This window comes from Serinus canaria, chromosome 13 (genome assembly GCF_022539315.1).
Source record: "Serinus canaria isolate serCan28SL12 chromosome 13, serCan2020, whole genome shotgun sequence".
Taxonomy (NCBI): Eukaryota; Metazoa; Chordata; class Aves; order Passeriformes; family Fringillidae; genus Serinus; species Serinus canaria.
Genome location: NC_066327.1, coordinates 17,069,519 through 17,092,580, shown reverse-complemented (window position 1 = coordinate 17,092,580; position 23,062 = coordinate 17,069,519). Strand labels below are relative to the sequence as shown.

General features: G+C 46.2%; 1 protein-coding gene across 2 annotated transcripts in view; it reads left to right on the top strand.

Moving 5' to 3' along the window:
* The window catches only part of AFF4 (ALF transcription elongation factor 4), a 48,467-nt gene that overhangs the window by 9,968 nt on the left and 15,437 nt on the right, over positions 1-23,062 (top strand). For both annotated transcript variants that reach the window (XM_030229368.2, XM_050979857.1), the window contains 11 exons: positions 6,275-6,401; positions 8,007-8,783; positions 10,082-10,126; positions 10,998-11,084; positions 16,033-16,069; positions 17,504-17,552; positions 18,349-18,369; positions 18,909-18,963; positions 19,887-19,924; positions 20,287-20,449; positions 20,919-21,836. In XM_030229368.2, coding sequence (XP_030085228.1) covers positions 6,279-6,401; positions 8,007-8,783; positions 10,082-10,126; positions 10,998-11,084; positions 16,033-16,069; positions 17,504-17,552; positions 18,349-18,369; positions 18,909-18,963; positions 19,887-19,924; positions 20,287-20,449; positions 20,919-21,836 — 2,313 coding nt within the window. In that variant the 5' untranslated portion in view covers positions 6,275-6,278. Of the gene's footprint in view, positions 1-6,274; positions 6,402-8,006; positions 8,784-10,081; positions 10,127-10,997; positions 11,085-16,032; positions 16,070-17,503; positions 17,553-18,348; positions 18,370-18,908; positions 18,964-19,886; positions 19,925-20,286; positions 20,450-20,918; positions 21,837-23,062 lie in introns of those variants that run through there.

The window sequence follows — 23,062 nt, the reverse complement described above, 5'->3', positions numbered from 1 at the left end:
TTGCTGGCCTTTCCTGTTCCTCTCCCCTTCCTGAAGAGGCAGGACAGAAAGGGGGGACTGGTGTCCTTTGAGCAGCTCTGCTCCCTGTGAAGGAGAAGAGTTGGGAATTAATTTCTGTGTTCATCAGGGAGGGGGGACCAGACATGTTCCCTCCTGGGTAGTACTTCACAAAAAGGAGACATTTAAGATGTGTGGTTGTGCATTTTTAAGGTCCCTTGAGTGAATGACATCAAACCAGTCTTGCAAATTCTTGGATATAAACAATTTTAAGCTGTTTTAGTTGTATGATTTTAAAATTGACTTTAAAATGGTTTTAAATGAACTGCACAGCAAGTGCTGAATTTAGAAATGTCCTCCTTGACTTGGCTTCTAAAATCCAGTTGCTGGGGGTTCACTTTTACCTTAGTTCTTCTACCTTACCTTGGAACTGGATGATTTTTAAAGGCTCTTCCAACCCAAACTCCATTTCTCCCATGCTTCTGTGTGCTGAATCTCATGTATGATGATTGATGCACCCAGTTCTCATCTGGACTTGTTAAATGAAATTTTACACTTACAGAGCCTCTTTCTAAAGGATCCCCAAGTCCTTTTCCAGTGGTTAGTGTTGAGTTACAAATGATCACTGTAATTCTTTTATCCACCATCGCTGTGCGTTGGCTTCTCAGGTGGAAGATGCTGACTGATCCTCAGGTAACCTGATATTTGAGGGATGAAGGGGACTCAGGCAGCTCAAACTCAAGAGCAGGGTGTAATTACTTGCACCATCACTTGTCTGAGATGCTGGAATTAAGGCAGTGCTCCCACAGAAGTGCTCTGGAATTCTCTCAGCTAACGGTGGTGAAGGATTTGTGCTGCTTTGTCTGGGGAGCAGCACAAGTCCAGGCACATCGTGCTTGCTGGGGATTTCTGGGTGCTCCAGAGCTGAGTGGGAAGGAGAAGTGCCTGCAGCAAACTGCTGGCTCTGCCCTCCCTGGGAGTTCTTGTCAAACATTAACCAGACCTAGGCCAACTCACTTTTTTATTATTTTTATTTAAAGCTCTCCCACCCTCGGTACGTCCAAAGGTGTTCCCAGACAGCTCTTGGGGCACTTTGTGTTCTCCCTGTTGAATGTGCAGTAGGAACTCCTGATGTGAGGGGTGGGATTAGAAGCATTTGTGTTTGTGTTGTAGGAATGAGAAATGTTTATGTTTCAGTTAGTGGTGAATCTGATTTATGTTTGTATCATATTACCAGTACAATTGTATTTGAATTGTATTCCCAAGAGCTCAAATGAAACCTTGGAAAGAGGGAGATGGAGCTGAGGAAAAGTTCATTCTCATCAAAATAGCTGAGCAGGATGGTGGCTCAGGGTTTCCTGTGATTCTGAGTTCCTGGGATGGAATTTTGGGATCTTGGTGGTATCCCAGCCTTTCCTTTGGCAGAGCAGGTCCCAAATGCAGCAGGAGCCATCCCAAAGCAAATCCCCTCCCTTGGCATGGAGCCTCTGTGTCAGAAGGTGAGGGACAGAAACAGAAAACTTCATGCTTTTGAGAAGTTGGGTTTTTTCTCTGTCTGGACACATTCAAAAACTACTTGAATTCTGTGTAAACTCTTGTTTTTAATTGTGTTCCTTATTTCAGTTATAAAACTCTGAAGGTGACTCTGCTGCTTCTGTATTTGCACCATCACAGTTATCCTCTAAACCTGTCCTGGAGAATCATCCTGTTTGTGCTTTTTTGGGCAAAGCTGTATTGTTTTAGTAGGAAATGTTGTCTTTTTTTCTGTGTTTTTCTTCTTCACCATCACATAGAACATGGAAGTAAAGATTCTATGGGCACTTCTGTAAGTAGCTCTTGATGACACCAGGGCATGTTCCTCTTTGTGTGTTGGTGTTTTTGTGTTCATTTTGTTGTTGCAGGACAGTTATTTTTCAATGTCTCCCTTTTTAAACAGCTCCTCTGGGGGTGTGTTTTATTAAAAGCTGACAGAGTAGCATTTTAGGCTCGTGCACATGATTTCAGGGCAGGATTTGTGGTGATGTCCTACTTGATGCACAGTCTGGGAGAAGTGTCCTGTGCCAGCTCCTGAGACACCCCTTGCCCATGGTAAAAAGAATATTTAAAATAATCAACAGGCATCTTTGGATGCAGCATTAAGGCAGCTTCAGGTATTGTTAAATGCCTCCTGAAAACATCATTCCTTGTTACAGGCATGCTCTCCAGCTCTTTTCCCCCTTCCTTTTAAGAAAAAAAGATGAAATCATGGGAGCTGGGTGTGCCCCTGCAGCTGGGTGTGCCCCACACGGAGCCGGGATCCTGCACGTTCCCTCTCAGCCTGTTTATCCTTGGTAGCCAAAATTGGGCTTTCATCGCAGCCAATTAACCAATTAACTGTTTGGTTCCTCTTGCTCACAAAACCCATTGAGACTGAAGAAGCCCTGGAGTTAGGTGAGGAGGTCTTGAAGGAAGTGGAGGTGTTGCAGCAGGCTTTGAAGGTGCCCTGGTGGCTGGGGAGGTGTTTGGGGTCGGTTCCCTGGGGCTGGGCTGCCTGGGCAGGGCTCCTGGGCCAGCCTGGCCTTTGATGGGTTTGCCTCTTGGAGCCTGGCAAGATGAGGAGATGCTGCTGGTGCTGAGCTGGAGCGAGGACTTGGGTGCCTGATGTGGTTCAGGGGGTGAGAAGGGTTTGGCCAAGGTCCTCTTTTCTTTTAACTGCTTTGCCAGGAAAACTCAGGCAGTGTGGGTGTGCTGGCTGGGGTTTGTCTTTAGTCTGGAGTTGTGCTCCAAAAGCCCCAGAGCTGGGATGTGCCCCCTGCCCAGAGCTGAGGGAGTGGGAGGAGAAGGCAGCACCAGCTCAGCCATTTCATCCCACAGGTTACACACCCGAGGTGGTGATCTCTCAAACCAAAGGCATGCTCTTGTTGGATTAGGGAAGAGCAGAAATACCAGGTGGGATTTAGGAAGAGGTTGGAAGGAGAAAGGAAAGCTGTGTCTGCTCTGGGGGATGTGGTGGTGCTGGTGTTGATGTGCTCAGCGTGCCTGGAGCAGCCTGGAATGGTGCTTCAGGAATACACACGGGGGAGGCTGGGCCAGGAGTTTCTGTGAATTCCCTGCTGGATTTCCTGCTTGCTTTCAGCTCTTCCTGTTGAGCTGGAGCAGAGGCATGAGATCTGAAGGGTTGGTTGTGCAGGGAAGTCTCAGACACAGGGACTGTTCAAAGTACAGGGGGACACTGCAGGAGGAGTGACTCAAACCATGTGGAGTTCAACTTCCTAAAAATGGAAATACTCTCCTGTGCTTGAGGCCAGTTCTCTGATTTTTTAAAAATTTTTTTAACTTCTCTTTTCCCAGATTTGGCCCTTGCTGCAGGGGCATTGTTCTGGCTCTCTCAGCCTGGCTCTGCTCCTCCTTCACTCTTTAGCTCAGGCCACCTGGGAAAAAGGGGAATTTTAGCAGGATTATCTTGGTAGCATAAAGTACAAGGCACCAGGTTCTTCATCTTCCACTTCCAGGCCTGTGCAGGGAGGAGCAGAGGTGCTGTCCTTGTTCCCAGGGGATGGGGTAGGACTGCTGGGAGCAGGGCATTTTAGTGGATATTAAAGGTTTGTTACAACTCCTGCTGGAGTTCATTGCCAGCACTGCTGATCAGCAGCCAGGCCTTGGTCATCTGCCTTTCAAAGTACCTCTGCTTGCTTTCCTGGGCATGGGAGCATTTCCCTTCTGTAGCTGGTGGCTGTGGAGGGTTGGGTTGGACTGGGAAGTTGTCTGAGGTACAGAGCTAAGGAAGCCACATGAACTTCCTCTATTTACACATTTCATCTGGTGTGATTTTAATGGCCTTGTACACATTATAGGCACTTAAAATAGCTCTGTGTGGAGATTGGATGATTAGATACCAACAAGTCTAACTTGTATCACAGTCAAACTATTTGCTCTAATAAAAAATGTAAAAGAGTTAAAGAAAGCTAAACTAAATCCCCACACAGTCAAGGTGACTCCCCATGAGGGTGTTTATCATTGACTCTATTACAAAAGGCTGGGGAGGAGTGGTTAAAAGTGTCATTAACTGGTGGCTTTCTGATGACTAATTTTACATTGACCTGGGCAGGTACAGCCAGACCAGCTCTGGGTTTGCATCAACTCAGATCTCAAGTGAATCTTTGTTGTAATGTGCCTTTTCTGTGGCAGTGTTGGTACAAATGATAGTTTTTCTTCAGCTCTAAGAGTCACAGGAAATGTTGATGCAATTTTAAAAGATGATGCTTATCTCTGTAAAAAATAGTGAAGGTAAATATTTAACCCTCTATTTGGAAACCAGAGAGGTAAAGTTATTTGTTAAGATTATAATATTCTGGATATATAGCTGTATGTAATTCCTGATCTTAGTGTATTGGTGGGAATGAACCACCCAGAACCAGAGCATTCCCATTCCCTGCCTCAAAAATTGCCTTTAATTCTGAATGCCATGGACTCAGACTGTTCCAGTTGGCTTTAACTGATCAGTGTCTGCAATTAAATCTGATATTTATCTGTGTTGAAATCCTACATATGTGACAAATTGGGCTGCAGTCTCAAGAATGTTCTTTTCAAGCCTCAGATTTCTAAAACAAGTTTGTCACGAATGCCAGAATGATCCCAGGAGTCTGCTGGCCACATTCCAGTGCCAGTCCCTCTCTCAGCCCTGGTGGCCACTTATGGTTACATGAGTTTGGCAGGTTACAGGAGAACTGGAGAGAAAAGTGATTTTTCATGTAGAATGTGAGTTGTGTTCCTGGCTTTGGTGTCAGCACAGCGTTGGGTTATGCCAGTGCTTGTACCTTGTTTGCAAGGCAGGGAGAGACAACAAAGCTGATGCTTTGGAAGGCATCAGAGATCTCAGCTTCCACCCTGGGCTTGGTCTGCTCTGGGCAGCCTCTGAGATTTCACTGCTTACAGAGCAATAGGCAAGGTGAAGCCAAATGGGGAAGAAATGAAAGAGGCAGAAATGTTACTGAGGTGAGGAGACTCATGTTTTAAAAACTGACTGATGGGTTAAAGTTTTCTTGTTGAGAATGCAATAGCTGGGTTTGCACAGCTTTCAGAGTCATGCTGTAGCAAGTCATTTATTATTTTTAATAATCAGCTGTCTAAAGACATGAAATAATGATTTTCTAAGCAGCCAGCACTTTCATTTTAGACTGCAAATTATGTGGTGGAGCATCAGTGTCTTTCCTGGATGCACCAACTCTACTTTGTGCAGATCAGGAAGGAACATTTCTAAATCTCCTGATGCAGAGTGTAGCACATATTGTGGGTGCCCCTGGATCCCTGGCAGTGCCCAAGGCCAGGCTGGGCAGGGCTGGGAGCAGCTGGGACACTGGGAAGTGTCCCTGCCATGGCAAAGGTGGCACTGGGTGGGCTTTGAGGTCCTCCCAACCCAAACCATCCTGGGGTTTGATGTTAAAGGAGTTAGCGGCACCTTATTTATCATCTCATTTTGTTTACTCATTTATGTCTCCCAATGCTGTGTCAAGCTCACAGGGAATCTTTTCCAACTTTTGTGTGTGTTTTGCAAGAATTTGATGTATTTTTGTTAACACAAGCAGCAAGACCAAAGTGCAAAGGAAAGTTTGTTAAGAAGGGGGATTGGCAGGTTCTTAATCTGCATTTTTGCAGTAGGAGGATATGGTCCAAGGCAAAAGGTGCATTATTGCCAGAAGTTCCCTGAAATTACTGCTTTGAGTTGAAATGCCTTTTGGGAATCAGGGAGGGAGAGAGACCTGGAAACCACATCAAAGCTTGAGGTTAGAATATGTTGGAGAATGGGTGCCAAAAAAAGGTATGTCAGCACCAAAAATAACTCTAATCTACAGAACAAGTGAAGCACTGCTTCGTGGGGGGGTGGCAGAACATCTGGGGGATGTGGGGGAGAAAAGGTATTTTAGAAATGAATGGGAGATGTTTGGCGTGGGCTGGAGCCGAGATGATTGGAGCGGGTGAAGTGGTTTGGAATTGCTGCTTGCCTGAGGACCTGGTGGGATTTTTCCCTATTTTTTTTTTTTATTGCTGTATAAAGTTTCCCTGTTAGAAGCCAGCTGTGGGTTGGGGGTTACAGCCCTTTGGAGGGGGCTGAAATTGGACAGTTCTGAGGAATTGTGGCCCTCAGTGGGTTCTTAACAGAGATCATTCCGTGGCCAAACAGGGCCAGGGGCTGCTTGGGGACACTCAGATCCCTCCTTCGGGCACTCTCATCCCTCCCCTGGGCCCTCACATCCCTCCTGGTTCCCTGTGTGATCAGCACTGATCTTTTTGCTCGTAGCAACATGAACCGTGAAGACCGGAATGTGCTGCGTATGAAAGAAAGGGAAAGGCGAAATCAAGAAATTCAGCAGGGTGACGAAGCCTTCCCACCCAACTCTCCTCTCTTTGCTGAACCCTACAAAGTGGTGAGTTCCTGCACCTCAGGAAAATGCAGGCTTTAGAACAGAAATCATCTGCAAATTCATGCTTTATTTTTATCTCTGTTCTTGAAAGCTCTTAGGGCAACCAAATATTGAAGCAGGGCTTGAAAATGAAGCTGGGCAGTCACAGCTCCACTGGCAGATTTATAATGTTTGGGAAGGGGAGGAGCCTTTATAGGGAGTGAGAAAAAGGAAAATAAAACCATCAAAAATATTTCCTTCCTTCCTTTGCCTTCTATACAGTGACTCAAAATAATTAAATTATCCATTGTGTGATGCCAAATTGCCATTTTTGGGGTGCTTTAGACTGTTGCTAAACTTTCTAACCTTTCATCAACATAATCCAGACCTGGATAAATTCACAAAGAAAAAGTTTAAATAGGAGGTTAATTTAAAGTGCTGGAATGTTTGATATGACTATGTTTGACATGAATTCTCAGCTCTAACTAGTGCTCCAATAGTTTGTATCTGATGTTTTAGTTTGTTTTGAAGGAGTTGATTCTGTCTGTGGTCCTGCACAGCTTTCAGCCTGTTCTGGGTTTCCTTCCAGGTTGCTTTGCTGAACAGTACTGGAAAAAGTAACCTAATTCTGGAATAACTAATAAAATATTATTTAATAGGTTAATTACGTATTTCAAAACTCTTTGAAGGCAAACCCTTCCCTTGCTGCAATTTCAGCTGGTTTGCAAGAAGTAAAACATGACTGCAAACTCTCTTCCTGCAAGAGGAAAGTTGAGAAATGCCTGATGGTTTTTTTGTTCCTGTGCTTGATAACCAAATTCCACATGTGTGAAGTTAACTGGAGTTAGCTGGGATGCATGGGGGAATGATCCAGGATCCCAGATTTAGAAAACAAAATGTTTGTTTTCTAAAGAACAAAGAACCCTTTTAACTGTGTGCAACAAACGTTGTGCCAATATAAACACCAATTAAAAATGACTTATGGGGGTGAGGTTAAGTTGATTTTATTTTACTGCTAATTAAAACCTTTTAGGACTGATGCTTTCTGTGTTAGAGAAGTTACAGTCTGTAAGGTGACAGCATCTGCAGCTGTGGAACTGGCATCCAGATCAGCAGTGCGTTATTTGGTTATTGCTGCTTCAGCTGTCCCTGCTGCTGAATTTTTAGTATGTTTTAGGGAGCTACATCTTTATTGTTACATATTTTTAATATGTTTTAGGGAGTCAAATTGCTGTTTTAAGAGGTAAAATTCAGAATTGGAAACACTGGCAAAGAAAGAGGTGTATTCTAGCTGGAATTCGGGTTGAGTGCTAGAAAGAGGTGTACTCTAGCTGGAATCCAGGCTGAGTGCTAGAAAGAGGTGTACTCTAGCTGAAATCCAGGCTGAGTGCTAGAAAGAGGTGTATTCTAGCTGGAATCCTGGTGGAGTGCTAGAAAGAGGTGTATTCTAGCTGGAATCCAGGTGGAGTGCTAGAAAGAGGTGTATTCTAGCTGAAATCCTGGTGGAGTGCTAGAAGGAAGTGTATTCTAGCTGAAATCCAGGCTGAGTGCTGCAGTTACCAGCCCATTTAACTTCCTGTGAAGTTGTGATCGGTTCTAAATCCCGGTTTTGGTGGCTTCTTGTCCCAGACCAGCAAAGAAGACAAGCTGTCGAGCCGCATCCAGAGCATGCTGGGGAACTATGATGAGATGACGGATCTCATCGGGGACCGGCCGCTCCAGAAGATCGTCGCCATCCCCAAGCCCTCGGTTCCCGCGGCGCCCGATGACAAACCCGTGCCCGGCTTCTTCGGCGAGCAGCGGCACGGCGCGGGCTCCCACCAGAGCAGCAAATGGACCCCGGTGGGGCCGGCCCCCAGCACCTCGGCCCAGTCCCAGAAGCGCTCCCAGGGGCTGGGGGGCCACGGGCAGCGCTCCGGGGGCGGCGCGGCCGGCGCGGGGGCCCGGCACGAGCGCGACTCCTACGGCGGCGGCCGCAAGAAGGGCCAGCACGGCTCCGAGCACTCCAAGGGCCGCTCCGGCAGCCCCGGGAAGCCGCCGGCCGTGGCCTCGCTGGCCCCCGGGCACTCCAGAGCCCACGGCGGCGAGCACCACGGCAAGGAGCACCAGCGCTCCAAGTCGCCCCGGGACCCCGAGCCCAGCTGGGACTCTCCCTCCCGCGTGCCCTCCTTCGCCAGCGGGCAGCACTCGACCCAGTCCTTCCCCCCCTCGCTGATGTCCAAATCCAGCTCGATGTTACAGAAACCCACTGCCTACGTCAGGCCGATGGACGGGCAGGAGTCCATGGAGCCAAAGCTTTCCTCGGAACACTACAGCAGCCAGAGCCACGGCGGCGGCGTCAACGAGCTGAAGCCCAGCAGCAAAGCGCACCTGACCAAGCTGAAAATTCCCTCTCAGCCGCTGGATGTAAGTTGCTGGCTGTGTCCTGTCTTCTTAAGTGTAAATCCACCTGGGCTGGGATTTTCCAGCGTCTCCAAAATCCCAATTTGCCTAACCCAAATGGAGTTTTTAGTAAACACTGTGTTTTTGTTACTCAAAGCACCTTCACCTAAGCTGTATTTTCAGTGGGGAGCATGCAAAAGTAATTGGTTTTGTCTTCTGCTTCTTCAGTGTGGATACTGGGTTTTTTATTAAATACAGGCTGAGACACTCAGAAAGGCTTACTTAACCCCCAGAGGCCAATTTTCACAGAGTATTTCTCTAGTCAGGAGTTAGGGAAATTGTAGGATATCCACAAATATTTTGACAAGCTGGGTAAATACATTGTTGTTCCTAGGAGCTGAATTGACTTAAAGTTGTTGATACAATATCCCTATATCAGATTTTCTTTTGAAGTCAGTAGCAATTACTAGATGTGATTATTATACCTTCACCCCACATTGAACAGGGTGCAGAACTTTTATCAGTTGTGCTGGATATAAAATACTATTGGGTTAACAACTTGGAGGAGTTTGGTAATTCCCAAACCATTAGGACACAGCCTCTGACTCCAGCTCACTTACAAGGAGAGTGCCTTTGCTAGTAATAAAGTCTCATTTCATCTCCTGTCCAACTGCTGGAGTCATGGTAGCCAGAGAAAAGCTCTTTTTCCTGGGATTGCAACAGATAGCAAAGTAAGATCCAGCACACAGGTAAGGAAATCAGAAATTACTTTATTTGTGAAGGCCTGCCACATCAATGCTGATGCAGTGAATCGTGAAGTAGCTTTGCTTCTTTCTGCTTGTGGCAGCCAGGGATGCAGAGGATTCATAGTTTGGTAATTATTGCTGTTTCTGGGATCTCTCTGTGATGAGTGTTTTACTTGGGAATGCAGTTTGTCATTCCTGTGCATTCACCATCCTGCACTTGAATTCAGATATTATCCTGGGGCTGCTTCCAGGAAATGACTGAAAGCTGTGATTCTGTTTCCCCTCTCTACAAGTTTTTAATATCCCTGCCTGCCTGTGATCACTTTAACTGTCAAGTGAAAAGTGAGAGATTATTATCACAGTTTTATGGATGTCATGTATTTGCTTTTCATAACTGTGACTCACACCATAAAAACATGGATCTATCTGATGTTCAAATTGATGAAAAGAGTTAGCAAGGGCTGTTTGTGTCTGTGTAGAGTCCACATGAGTCACAATAAGGATTGAAGTTTGTTTTTAACTGTTTCTAGTCCCTGGAAAATTTGGGAGATGTTAATTTTGAGTTTTGATTTGTAGGCATCAGCCTCTGGTGAGGTCAGCTGCGTGGATGAAATCCTCAAAGTAAGTTCTTTGGTGTTCTTGTTCCCTACGTTGTTGAAAGTGCAGCCACTCCCAAGGAGGGGGAAGGACTCTGCAGTGCCAGAGCCTGTCCAGGTGCAGGTTGGCACAGGAGGGCTCTCCTGGTGCCCCTCCAGCACAGGGGGACTGGGCCAAACTGGGAGCAGAGCTGGCCCTGAGTGTTGTGGTGTGCACATCATCTCCTGGAGATCCTCACTGCATTCCTCCTCCCTGATAACCAGAACTACATGTCTTCCACCAAAGTACAATCCTTAGTCCTGGTATTTTAGAACCTAGTCAATGCTTTGCTGCCCCATGGCAGCACTTCCCCCCTCCCATACCTGGGTCATTTTCCCAAGTCCTTTTACACCTCCTGATGTCCTGTCCTGTGTCTGCTCTCACAAAAGGATCAGCAGGTCCCTCTGGAGCATTTCCAAGGCTTATTACTTCCTGTGACCTTCAGTCCTCCAGGGACCTTGGGGTTGCTCTGAGAGCATAGGAGGCACTTTCCAGCTGCAGGCATTTGATTTCCCCCTTTTCCTCAAACTCTACAGGCTTCCCTCTCCTAGGATTCTTCTTCCCACACACTCTGAAAGGATCAGACTCTGACTTGCACTGCAGTTTATCTTCAGGCCAGCCCAGCTGATTGATTTATGCCTTGCTGCCTGTTATTATGTCATAACTCTCTCTTCTCCTGGGGAGCAATTTGACATTCAGGTTTACATGCAAAATCTTTGTTGCACATTTGGGAAATTAAGATTTGAATATAAAGCTTAGTGAAGGGTGAACAACGAACTGAAAATTGAGAGAATCCAGATTGCAAGTTGAAACCTGATTTATTTTGTTAATAACTTTTGTTTTTGCTGTGTTTCAGGAGATGACCCACTCCTGGCCTCCTCCACTGACTGCCATCCACACCCCCTGCAAAACTGAACCCTCCAAATTCCCCTTTCCAACCAAGGTCAGTGCTGAATCCAGCAGTGGATGCTGTTGAAAAAGTAACTCCAGTTAAAGATCAGGATTTTGGAGTTCCTGCATTCAGTTCTGTATAATCTGGGTTTGTTTCAGTGCTTTGGCCCTCTTTATTTATCTTCACCTTATCTGTCAGCAGTGGCCTTATGAAAAATGTCCTTGGTTTTCCTCTGCTTTGCACAGACAGTCTGCAAAGTTATCTGTGATACAACTTACCTTTTTAATTTGTGTTGGATAAATTCAAACTTTCAAACTTTTGAAGTGTGGAAATGCCTTTGAGCCCTTTCCCTAACAGGGAAATGCTCTGCACCATTTTGTGTACAACCAAGTGAGTTTCCCTCCAGGTAGCAAAACAGAGGCTGAATGGCAAATGCTGAGAAATTTGAATGGGCTTTTCTGCATAAACTGAATTTTCCTCTTAGTTTGAAGTCCACTAACAGTTGTGTGAGATTTTTTTTTTTTGCATTTTCAATCACAAAAAAATTAGGACAGTTTAGGAATCACATGTTTTGCTGAAGAAATCAGTTGTTCCAAAAGATCCTCTTCCCAACCTCCTGTGTTCTTAAGAAGTGCTGAAGGGTTTAAGCAGTTAATTCCAGAGAGAAATCCACCTCTGCTGCTGCTGCTGAGAGCACAGGGCACGTGGCCAGGGGAGCTGCTGGAGCTGACACCTCTGAGGAAGGAATTCTGCTGCTGCCTCCCCTGGGCTGGGCCTGGCAGCTCCAGGGTTCCAGGGCACACTGGGGGCACTGGGAATTGTTTGCCTGGAAGAGCAGCTCTGCAGGATCCTGGAAGGCCAGAGGAGGCAGCTGTGGGTAAAAGCCAGCATGGGGAGCTGACTCACCCAGGAATCCATGGTCTGCTTCCTGGGGCTGCTGATTACCAGTAAAAGATTCAACTCCACAATGTGATTTTTCTCTAGACTCAACATCTCTCTGGGATGAATTGGGGTGCTCCACCCCTAACTTGGCAGAGCTTCAGAGTGAAGAAATTGCCCTGTTTGTCTTTTAAAAGTTACCTGTGTAGTAATTCAGACCTTGCTCTCTCTGACCAGCTGCTGTTCTAGACACCACTTAATTGCTCTTAATTTCCTTTCTGATCCAAATTGCTCCCCAAAACAGAACATCTGAGGGAATAATTTTGAGATGAGTTTCTCACTGAGGTTTCTACTGTCATCTCTCTGATCCCATCCTTTTATGTGAATGCTTTGACATGACCTTCCTTCAGCCAAAGGTTCCAGTCCCTGTTGGAAGGGCACAAACCTCCCCCAGAGTGGTCCAGGTTCAGGTTCTCATCCTGGCTGGATATCCCAGACCAGGGGCAGTCCTGCTGTCACCACCTCTGTGTGACCTGTCCCTGGTCACTGCTTTTTGCTTCCCTTCAGTGTCAAAAAAATGCAGAATTTACCATTCAGTTCTCAGCTTTACTTTGGAAGGCATACCTAGAAATAAATCCTGTTTTCTGTTTTCCTAGCATTAGATCAATATTAATCTTGCAAATATTACTTTAGTCAGGGTTTATTTGTGTGCTATGTAAAACTGTCAGCCTGGAAATAATTCATACCTTTTCTTACAAGGAAATTCCACACCTTTCCTCATCAACAAAGGTCCTTATTCCTCTGCTTTGAGTACTCATTCCTGAACCTTTGGGGAGATATTTTCCCTTTGCATTTTGAGCACCCTTGGCTGTGGGGCTGCTTGGTTTTAGTTTCCCTGGCCTTTGACTGAGTTTGGGAAGAGGAAGGTGTGCACAAGACCCCATGGCTGTGACACAGAGGCCATGTAACACTGCACAGCTCTGGCAGGGTCTGAACAAAAAGGAGCTTTTTCAGCCTCTCAACCTGGATTGTGTCTCTTCACCCAGTTTGCAAAAAATTCCATTTATGGCTGCTCTGAGTCTTTTTGACTTTTTGCCAGCTTTTTTATTTTGTGGCTGCACATCTTAGCCATGGAACTCTGTCAAATTCTCTCCCTGCATCCAAAGCCTATAATTTCCTCTGCCTTCTCCCCTCTGTCATTCTTGGCAGCAGCAGCTCTGCAGAATTCCAGGGAGTTAGTGAGCCATGGGCCTGTGCAGTCTGGGCCCAGAGCAGAATCCACCAAACAAAACACAACAGTGGTTTGCTTTAATCAAGCAGTTCTGTTGGAGGAAAGCTCCTTCTCTGTAATACTGTGCTCCATTTATTGCTGAAGTGTTTCACAGCACTGCCCCTGTGGGCAGAGCCTGGTGTGTTCTTCCTGCTCACATTAAATGAAGCTGCCCTTGGTGCACCACTCGATTTTATTTGTCAGACTCTTGGGGTGGGATCACTTTCCCTGTGTGTAGGGAGTGAGTAACTCGAAGGTACCCAACCTCCTGACTGGGGCCTCTCTGATTACTATAAATATATCTCATAGTTCCCAGGAAGTCTTGGATCAGAAGAGAAAACTCCATGAAAATAGGTCAGGGAAAGTTTTATGGATGCTATGGAAAAATGCAGATTGCTGTGTCTTGATAAAAAATGTTATGCTGTGACCTAACACTCTATAATTTTGTCCATGGGCTCACAGTCAGACACTCCAGAAATGCTGGCAGTGTTTCTGAAATGCAGTGAGCAGCCCAGCTGCTGGCTGGGAGGGAAGGCTTGGCTGTGCCTGTCCCTCTGCAGAGCTGGGGCCAGCAGGAGCCCTCCTGCCATCCCTTCCCTGCTGGGACACACAGACTTCCTCCTGGGAAGCAGAAAGGAGATCTGCCCTGAGGTTTCAGGTGTCACCTGGGAATGTTCCTCTCAGCCAGGGCTGTGGGATGGGAACCCAGCCCTGCTGCCTCCTGGCCAGCTGGAGAATTCCTCTCTCCAGGTGTTTCTGTTTCCTGCTCCAGTGTCTTCCCTGTGTAACCTCAGTCCATCCTGCTCTGCTTTTAAGGGTTTCCTTCCTTTCAGCTGGTTGCAGTTCCTTTCTGAAGCAGACCTTTAGAAGCTGCTGCTCTCAATAACCTGGGAGTTGAAAGTAGAGCTGCTTTTTTTTTTTTCGTCTCTGAGTTTCTTAAAGAAATATGTATCCAGTAGATGGCAAGGGAGTTGGAAAAAGTTGCACATTGGACCATAACACTTCATTAAAGTGCACTTAGCTGGGAGCCAGTGCTTTGCCTCTGAAATAGGAAGTTGACTCAAGTGGGGAATTAGGCAGGTGTGCTCTGCAGATTTCCCCATCCATGTGCTGCTGGAAGGGGGTGCCAGTTCCCCATCCCGTGCTCCCCCAGTGCTGTGGCTTTGGAAATGTAGAGTTTGAGGTCTTTATTTCTTTTTTCACTCAGTTTGTTGGCTTGGCTGAGCTGCCAATGGCAAAAGGAAACCAGGGATTCCCACCTGCCTCCTCCTACCTGTGAAATGAAAAGAAATGGATTTATTTGGAAGGGAGTGTGGCTGTTCACGAGGCCTCTCTCCATCTTCGCTTTGCTCTTGAGTTCTTTCTTAATTTATTGTTGTTTTTATTGTCCCTTTCAGTTTGTAAAGATCAGAGGTATTGGAAACACCTCCCAAGCAAAGCTCCTTAGGAAGTTCTCCATCCACAAAATTCTTGTTCAATGCATTGTTCCTTTTTTGAAATACAAAGCTGAGGGAAATTGAAAACATCTCAAGGGTGCTTTGCTGTGTAAAGCTTTTGTGTGTTTAAAAACTTCGTTCTGTAAATTGCCTCTGGAACCACTGCCTGGCACTGGATTGGTGTGAGGGAAAACCAGGTCACAGGTGGACCAGGAAAAATGGAATTCATTGTTGAATTGCAGTTCTGGTTTGCCATTGCCAGAGCATGTAAGTAAAATGTGTGTATACAACCAGAAATTGCAAATACTGGACTCAATTTATTTTTCTGGGGCTGTCAGTTGTCCTCATTTTGAAATGAGGTCAGGAAGGTCCTATTTTAAAAAGGCACTGGAGCCTGGAAGGGAGTTTGCAGTGGCTCAGTAGCCTCTGTGTATTTGTTAAAACAGGGGTTTGGGATTTCAATAAAGTCCATAATCTGCTATGTCTTGGGAGTCAGAATTGGAGTTGCTGAAATGGGAATACTGAGGATGATAAAAATGCTGAAATCTGCAAGGCTTCCTCTTTCCTGGCTGGTGTTATAGGATATTGGGAATGAGGAATTGTTCCCTGGCAGGGTGGGAGGCCCTGGCACAGGTGCCCAGAGCAGCTGGGGCTGCCCCTGATCCCTGGCAGTGCCCAAGGCCAGGCTGGACAGGGCTGGGAGCACCTGGGACAGTGGAAGTGTCCCTGCCATGGCAGGGGTGGCACTGGATGGGCTTTGAGGTCCCTTCCAGCCCATCCTGTGACTCTAAAATACCATTTTATTGGCTTTTCTAGCAGATCTGGCAGTTCTGGGCTGGAGTGCTGTGCTGCCCACCCAGGCTGGGCCTGCCAGGGACCCACCTGGAGCCCTTGGGGCAGAGTGTGCAGAGCTGGTCCCATTTGCAGCCTCACCTTGTCCCTAAGGCTCCTTTGTGGCTGAGGAATATTTTTTGTGGAGATATTTTGTTCCAATTGCTGTGTGTGCCTGGAGAAGGAAAATGAGGAGGAAAGGGTTGGAAGGAAAGCACTTCAAAGAGCAGCAAAGTTTGTGTGTGAATCAGGAGCATAAACAAACATCCTGAACAGTTCCTCTCCATCCTAAACACGGGAGGAGGGGATTTAGGGAAGTCACAGGGATTTGGGAGGCTCAGCCCTGATGTGCCCTTGGGAACAGCAGGAAGTGGCTGGGGAAGAGGAGTGTCAAGGTCTCACCTGGGGTGCCCTAGGGCCCAGAGAAAGATTCCCTCTTTTTTTTTGCTTGTTGTTGTTTTTTCCCCTTTTCCAGAGATTAAGTGTCAACCATTAGGTAGAAAGAATCTCTTCCTTACAGCCTGGTTTTAGTACCTTGAATTCCCACTGGAAAAAACCCACTTGTGATGTTTTATTCCCCCAGGAGTCTCAGCAGTCCAGTTTTGGCACTGGAGAACAGAGTGAGTACATGAAACTTCCTGGAATGTGTTGAATGTTTTTGTTGTCTCTCTGCTCTCAGCATCTCCCAAGATGTCAGGGCTTTTAGGAAATGAGGTTTTCCAGACTGCTCTCAGGATGGAGGCTGACTTCAGATTTTCTCTGCTTTCTCAAGTTTGAAGCTGTTAAACAGTTGCTTGATTTTCTTTTGCATTTCTTGTTCAGATCTTGGAGGTTATCACTGAGTGGAAGGGTGGTGTGTTCGAGGGAGAAGATAAACAGATTTTATTTGATCCAATTCTTTACAAAATGCCTCTATGGTTGATTTGAAAATAACTGAGTACTAAACCAAAACACCTTAAAAAACCCAACTCCCTGCTTAGGGGCATATTAGAAACCAGAAGAGTACTTTTGCTTTTATTTCAGTAGAAAAAGCATATGGCAGTTTCACCATTTATTGACATTTTAAAGTCAAGAGAGAGAACTGGTCAAGAACTTTAATCACATGCTATTGTCCTTGAGTTTCTTGCACTTTTAGACTTTGGAAAAAAATAGCTTTTATTTCTTTAAACTGTCATTATTTTGGTTATTGAAAAGAACACGACACTCAGTAAATATCAGGTAAAATTGAATTAAATTAGTGCTGTTAACTTCCAAAAGTCCTTTCACTCCCTTTTGAAGTGATTAAACAGCTTAAATAGTAAAAGAAGAATGGTTTATTCTTAGATATTCACAAGCAGCTTAATCTGAACACCTGATACAGTGGGGAATTAAGGAAACAAATTCAAGCTTAATTCCATGATGCTAAACCATAGGCTCACGTTATGGGAGCAGCTGATCTTTAGGTGTGGAAAAGAAGAGCCAAGGTTAATTAAACACAGAGCCAGGCTCCTGTGCCTGCTTGGATTTTCTGAGGAGCTTTTAACAGCCTCAGTTCTTGTTTTTGTTGAGCTGCACCCAGTTATTTATTTACCAGAACAAAAGAAAAGGGAAGGGAACTTATTTATGTATTCCTGCTGTCAGAATTAGTGTGTGAGCTGGATTTTGGGGTGTGGGGGTTCTGATCCATCAGAAGCTGTGTGGGGATGCTGGAGCAGTCAGAGCTCAGCAGGTGGATCTGTGTCCCAGATCCTGCATGTGTAAGGCAAGAATTTCATCTTGCTAGGAGCAGAACAATTTTCCACACCATTAATAACAAATTCTTGTGTATTGGTTCACACCGCAATGATTTAAATGATTTTCTCTGTTTTCTTGGTTAAATCTTTTGCTGTATTTGGTGTTTTGCCTCTGCATCCTCCCTGCCTCAGCCTGGGGGCGGTGGTACCTGCTGTCCCCTGGTGCTGCTCCCTCCTGTCCCCTCACATGGCCTTGCTTTGTCCATCCTTGTGGCACCTTTGGGGGGCTTCTTCTGCTGTGCCTGAGTTTTCAGCTGTGCTTTTCTTCTTTTCTCCTCCTAGAACGATACAATCCCTCATCCAAAACCTCCAATGGTCATCAATCCAAATCGTAAGTGCCTGCTGAGAAAACGCTTCACAAATAAAAGTTGTGTTTTAAGAGATGTAGGAAAAGGTGTGTGGTGGAATGGGAGTGACACTCCAGCATCCCTCTCCTTGGCTGGCAGGGAAAGGTTCTTTGGGACAATAAACCAAATATTGCTCACTGGAGTGAGCAAAAAATACCCTGAGCTGCCTTTCTGCTCCTTTGCTTTCCTGTCAGCTGCCAGGAGAGGAGCAGGAGTTTGGACTTTGGAATTGGCTTGGGAATCAGAAAGGGCATCAGCATGGGATGGGACCTAACAGAGCTGGCAGCTGGAGGTTGCACAAATTGAGGATGAGGAAAAGTTTTGGATTGGAGGAGACAGAAAACTGGGTCTGGGATCTTGTGAGGTTTGTTCTGCTCTCCCTTTAATGATCCAAACAAATGTTTTGAACACAGACCCAGCAACACAGAAAAACTCAGAGGCAACTGGAATGTTCTGCATGGTTGTACTCAACCTTTCTCAGACTTAAATGTCAGTGATATGCAGTTAAAAGATGGTTTCCAAATAAATCTGCCCATAACAATAAATATTTACCAGTTTGCTGTGACAAAACAACTTAAAATATATATTTTTAACTGATTATGTTCTGGTAAAGAAAACCCTTGAAAAGGAGATAAATGCATCATTTGTAAAATGGTAGCAATGAGCAGTAGTTCAGGAGTGAGCTCCTAGAGGTTGGGTTGCTGTTCAGATCAGCAGAGCAGCTCACTGGGAAACTCGGGAGAGTCAGACTTTTAATTCTTTCTCATTTTCCCTCCACAGATGTGAATCGAACCAGACAGAGTAAGATGTTTTCTGTTTATAATCGAATGTTTCCACTAATCACAAAGGCCCTGCTGTGTGTTTTCATTGTGCTCATGCATTCTCAGTGTGTGGAGCTGTGTGTGTGTGACTAGCAGCAGTAATTATGGCTTTGGGTACAGGAATTAATGAAGGCTTAGGACAGTTGCACTGCTGCCACGGGACAGGAAGCAGCCACTGGGGCTGCCTTGCTTTCCTCCATCTCAAACAATCCTTGCCCATTGTGTGGAAGAAGTTGCACATAACACAAGTTACCTCCTCCCACTCCAGTAAATTGTGTCAGATTTCCTTTCTAAGTTTAACAGAATGGGCTCAGGAGCCAAAGTACCTGAATCCTCATTCTTCTCTGAGAATGACTCAACTCACCATTCTTAACCATGAGATGAGTGAGTGCTGTCTGGTGGCTCTCACCCACGCAGCCTCTGCAGGATAAACAGTGCCGTGCTCAAATCCAGCAGAATGCTTTGGAAGTAATTAAAGTACTTGGAAAAACTTGTCTCACTTTCTCCTTTTCCCCTTAGTATGTTGAAAGATGACTTAAAACTCAGCAGTAGTGAAGACAGCGATGGAGAGCAGGTATGTTCCTCAGAGGGCTTCCCAAAAAGCACTGCCCTCATCCAGCCTGGGCAGGGAGCAGTGGCCCAGCAGCAACCTGGGCAGCTTAGCAGGAACTGAAATCTCCTGGAATGGTTTTAGACAAACCTCAGGCATTCCTAAAAGTAATCTTGAGGAAAACTTTGTGCCAACAAATGGGAATGTGGGGTTTTGTGGAAACGGTTTGCTTTTATCTAGAAGTTCTTATCAACTGATTTCACGTGGGCCTTCTCTGAACATCAAATTACCATAGTGCACTTTGTATCATGGCTCCTTAATTAGAGATAAACCCCTTTGTGTTCTGCCATCCCTACAGAGCCCGTGGCGTGAAGATCTGGGTGCATTGGTGCCCTGGGATGTTTGGGGTGACAAGGAGTCCCTGGGAGTACAGATCACCTTTATATTTATCAAAAAGTCTCTTTTTTACTCTTTCCAGGATTAACTTTGTGCAGCCTCTGCCAGACTGGCACTTAACATATTCAATAAAAATAAAATACATGTCTGTGCTGCCCAGTAACCCCCACTGCTCTGGGGTTTCTTCTAAGTTCTGGTACTTGATTTTCTTCAAGTGGAAAACTTGGAGTTGGTGAACTCCACTTAACCCTGGGTATCTCAGGGAAATCATTGTGAAATGCTGATTCAGAAAGGTGGAACCAGGATATTAAATTAGTGGTGGAAATGAGAACTCTCACAAATGGAGTCAGAATATAGAGATTTGTGCTGAAAACTTGGAGAAAATAATGCTGCTTCTCTTACTGTATAAGGAGAATGCAGATAAATTTAAACTACTGCAAATAATGAATTTCTTAAAAACGAAAGGCTCTAAACCAATGTTTTGCAACTTAATTGTATATACCAGCCTAAAATAGCTTCTAGAAGCTTCATGCTCTTTTTTTTAATTGCAGGACTGTGATAAGACCGTGCCAAGGAGCACACCTGGAAGGTAGGAATGGAATTCCTGGGGGATTGCAGCACCGTGGGGAAGTTCAGCTCAGTCAGCATTCCTGGCTTGGTCTTGTTTCCAAAATTCATCTTTGTCCTTTGGCTTGTACTAAAGCAAAAGTGATGAGAATTTAATCAGTGATTAAATGGTGATAAATATAATATTAAATATTTCCTGCAAATGAGACTGACCACTTTGGGAAGGTCAAAGGCTCGTTGTTTCCAGGCTGAACCTCGCTCACTAAGGCTGATTTTTTTTCTCAAAGGTTGATGAAATGTTCCATTTTGTTACTTCTAATGAAAGGGTTGGAAGGATGTACCTGTGCCTCGGGTAATGCTTGGTTTCCCTCCTCTCTGTTGCAGTAATTCTGAGCCTTCCCAGCACAACAGTGAAGGAGCAGACAACTCCAGGGATGACTCGAGCAGCCACAGCGGCTCCGAGAGCAGCTCCGGCTCCGACTCGGAGAGCGAGAGCAGCTCCAGTGACAGCGAGGCCAACGAGCCCTCCCAGAGTGCATCCCCCGAGGTAGGGCAGCCAGGGCCTGGCCTCCAGCAGCTGCCTCCAGCCCTGCCATTCAGCAGCACCAAAGTTCACTAAACTCTCCCTGCTAAAGACAAAACACCAACATGGGCTTGCTGTCAGGCCCTGCTGTTCTGCTGCAGTTCCTGTGCTGCATGAGACAGTTCTCTAGATAAGCCCATATCTGATGTTTGATTTGAAGTGGTTTTTACCACCAGTTGTCTGTTGAAGAGCAGAATTAGATATGGTATCAGAACCCTAAAAAACCATGGCATCACATTTTGCCTGTTCGTAACAGACAAAGGGAAAAATTGTTTTATTTGGGTCTGTATTTCATTTATTTATCATTTTATTCATTTATCAGGTTTTGGGTGTACCTCATGCTTTAGTGTGCAGCCTGATACAGCTGCCACGTGGAAAAGAAGGAAGAAATGGGAAATATTTTATCTAACTCTGTTTTTTACTTTGTTTTTAGCCAGAGCCACCACCCACAAACAAGTGGCAGCTGGATAACTGGTTGAACAAAGTTAATTCCCATAAAGTGTCACCAGCTTCTTCCGTGGACAGCAATATCCCTTCTTCCCAAGGCTACAAGAAAGAGGGACGGGATCAGGGTACAGGGAGTGGGTACACTGATCAAGGTGGATCCAAGGACTCCATTTCTTCTACACCAGGGAGAGATTCCAAACCCACCCAGAAGGGCTCGGAGAGCAGTCGTGGGAGGCAGAAATCACCTGCCCAGAGCGACAGCTCGACTCAGAGGAGGACTGTAGGGAAAAAACAGCCCAAGAAAGCAGAAAAGACATCTGTGGAAGAGCCCAGAGGAGGTCTTAAAATAGAAAGCGAAACCCCAGTAGACATGGCAACAAACATCCCTTCAAACAGGCACAAGGCAGCCACCAAAGGCTCCAGGAAACCCAATATAAAGAAGGAGCCCAAGTCTTCCCCTCGACCTACAACAGAGAAAAAGAAATACAAGGCTTCGAGCAAATCTGCCCAGAAATCCAGGGAATTCATCGAAACAGATACCTCATCCTCTGATTCAGATGAAAATGAGAGTCTGCCTCCTTCCTCACAAACACCCAAATACTCTGAGAGCAATAGGACTCCTGTTAAATCTTCCATGGAGGAGGATGACAGCTTTTTCCGGCAAAGAATGTTCTCTCCTATGGAAGAGAAAGAGCTTCTGTCCCCACTGAGTGATCCTGATGAAAGGTACCCACTCATTGTGAAGATTGACCTGAGCCTCTTATCCAGGATACCAGGGAAGCCTTACAAGGACCCCGAGGCAGCCAAGGCAGAGAAGAAGAGCGCCCCGGAGAAGCACGCCCGCGAGGCCCAGAAAGTGCCCTCGGACAAGAGCTCCACCAAAGGCAAGAGGAAACACAAACAGGTGAGCCCTGGTGAGCCCTCTGGGGACAGCTCCCTGTCCTCTCAGAGCCTTGGGTAACCCAGAGTGCAGGTGACAGCTCAGGGCAGGGACTGAGCTGGGCAGGAGTGGCTTTGCTGCCATGTGTAGATCCCCTGGATCATCCCTGTGCTGGTCCAGGAGACTGTTGGGATTTTCTTGCAGAAACACCTGTGGGAGTGTCAGCCCTGTAGCCAGAGCTCAGGGGGATCCTGTGCCTCTGAGCTCTGCATCCAGCCCTCTGCTGCCTCCCTGGAACCAGCCCCTGGTGCTCTGCAGGCCAGCTCAGGCAGCTGAGCCAATGGGAAATCCACCTGGGAAAAAACCCCAAAAGTCAGTTTTCAGCTGGATCAGCTCCCCGAGCCATGGAAATGCCCACTGCCAGGATAAGGGATGGGGCAGGACTGGGCCTGGGGCATGGCAGCAGCAGCAGCAAACATCTCAGGTGCTGCTTTCCTGGGAGCAGGATCATCTCTCCATAAGAACACTGACTATTTCCCAAAAGCATTTCATCTTTTCAGCTAGAAGTAAGAATGGCTGGGGGGCAGTGCCATGGCAGGAGTCAGTGAGGGAGCTGAACAGAAGGGATACTCTTGGAGGGGGGAATGTGAGAAGTCAATGCTGGTGTAATTTTAAACTGCTTTTTGAAAGCTCAGCACAGGGACCCTGTATAAAGGGCAAAGCTGGGGCTGTCAGCTGGGCTCAGTGATCCAGGGAGTCTGGTTTCCAGGAGTGTAGGGCCATGAGGCCCTGGGGCAGGGATTCAGAAATCCCTGTGCTGCTCTGGATGTCCCTCTGAAAACTCCATTTTACCATGTCCAAGGGATCTGACAGGGGTTGGAGAGTTTGTTGACATCTGCAACCCCAGGATTGTGGCAGATCATTCCAGAGTCACTTGAGGAGATGGATCATCCCAGTTACACCAGTTTCCTACTGGGCAACCAAAGTGAACTGGATCCCTGGCTGAAGTCAGTGTGTGCAGGAGCCCTGACGTGTAACTGCAAACAGATTTATCCTGTTCTGTTCCTCACTGAGGCTCCTGTTTTCTCTGGCATGAGAAATGAGCTGCTTTTGTAAAAAGGGAATAACTCTGCCCACTACAGTGAACAATTACTTCTGCAGGTGTTGCTGTATAACTCCTGATGTTCCTGGGAATGCACTCACACATTCCAGTGGGTCTGAATTCCCTGACTTCTCTCTCTTTGGCCAGT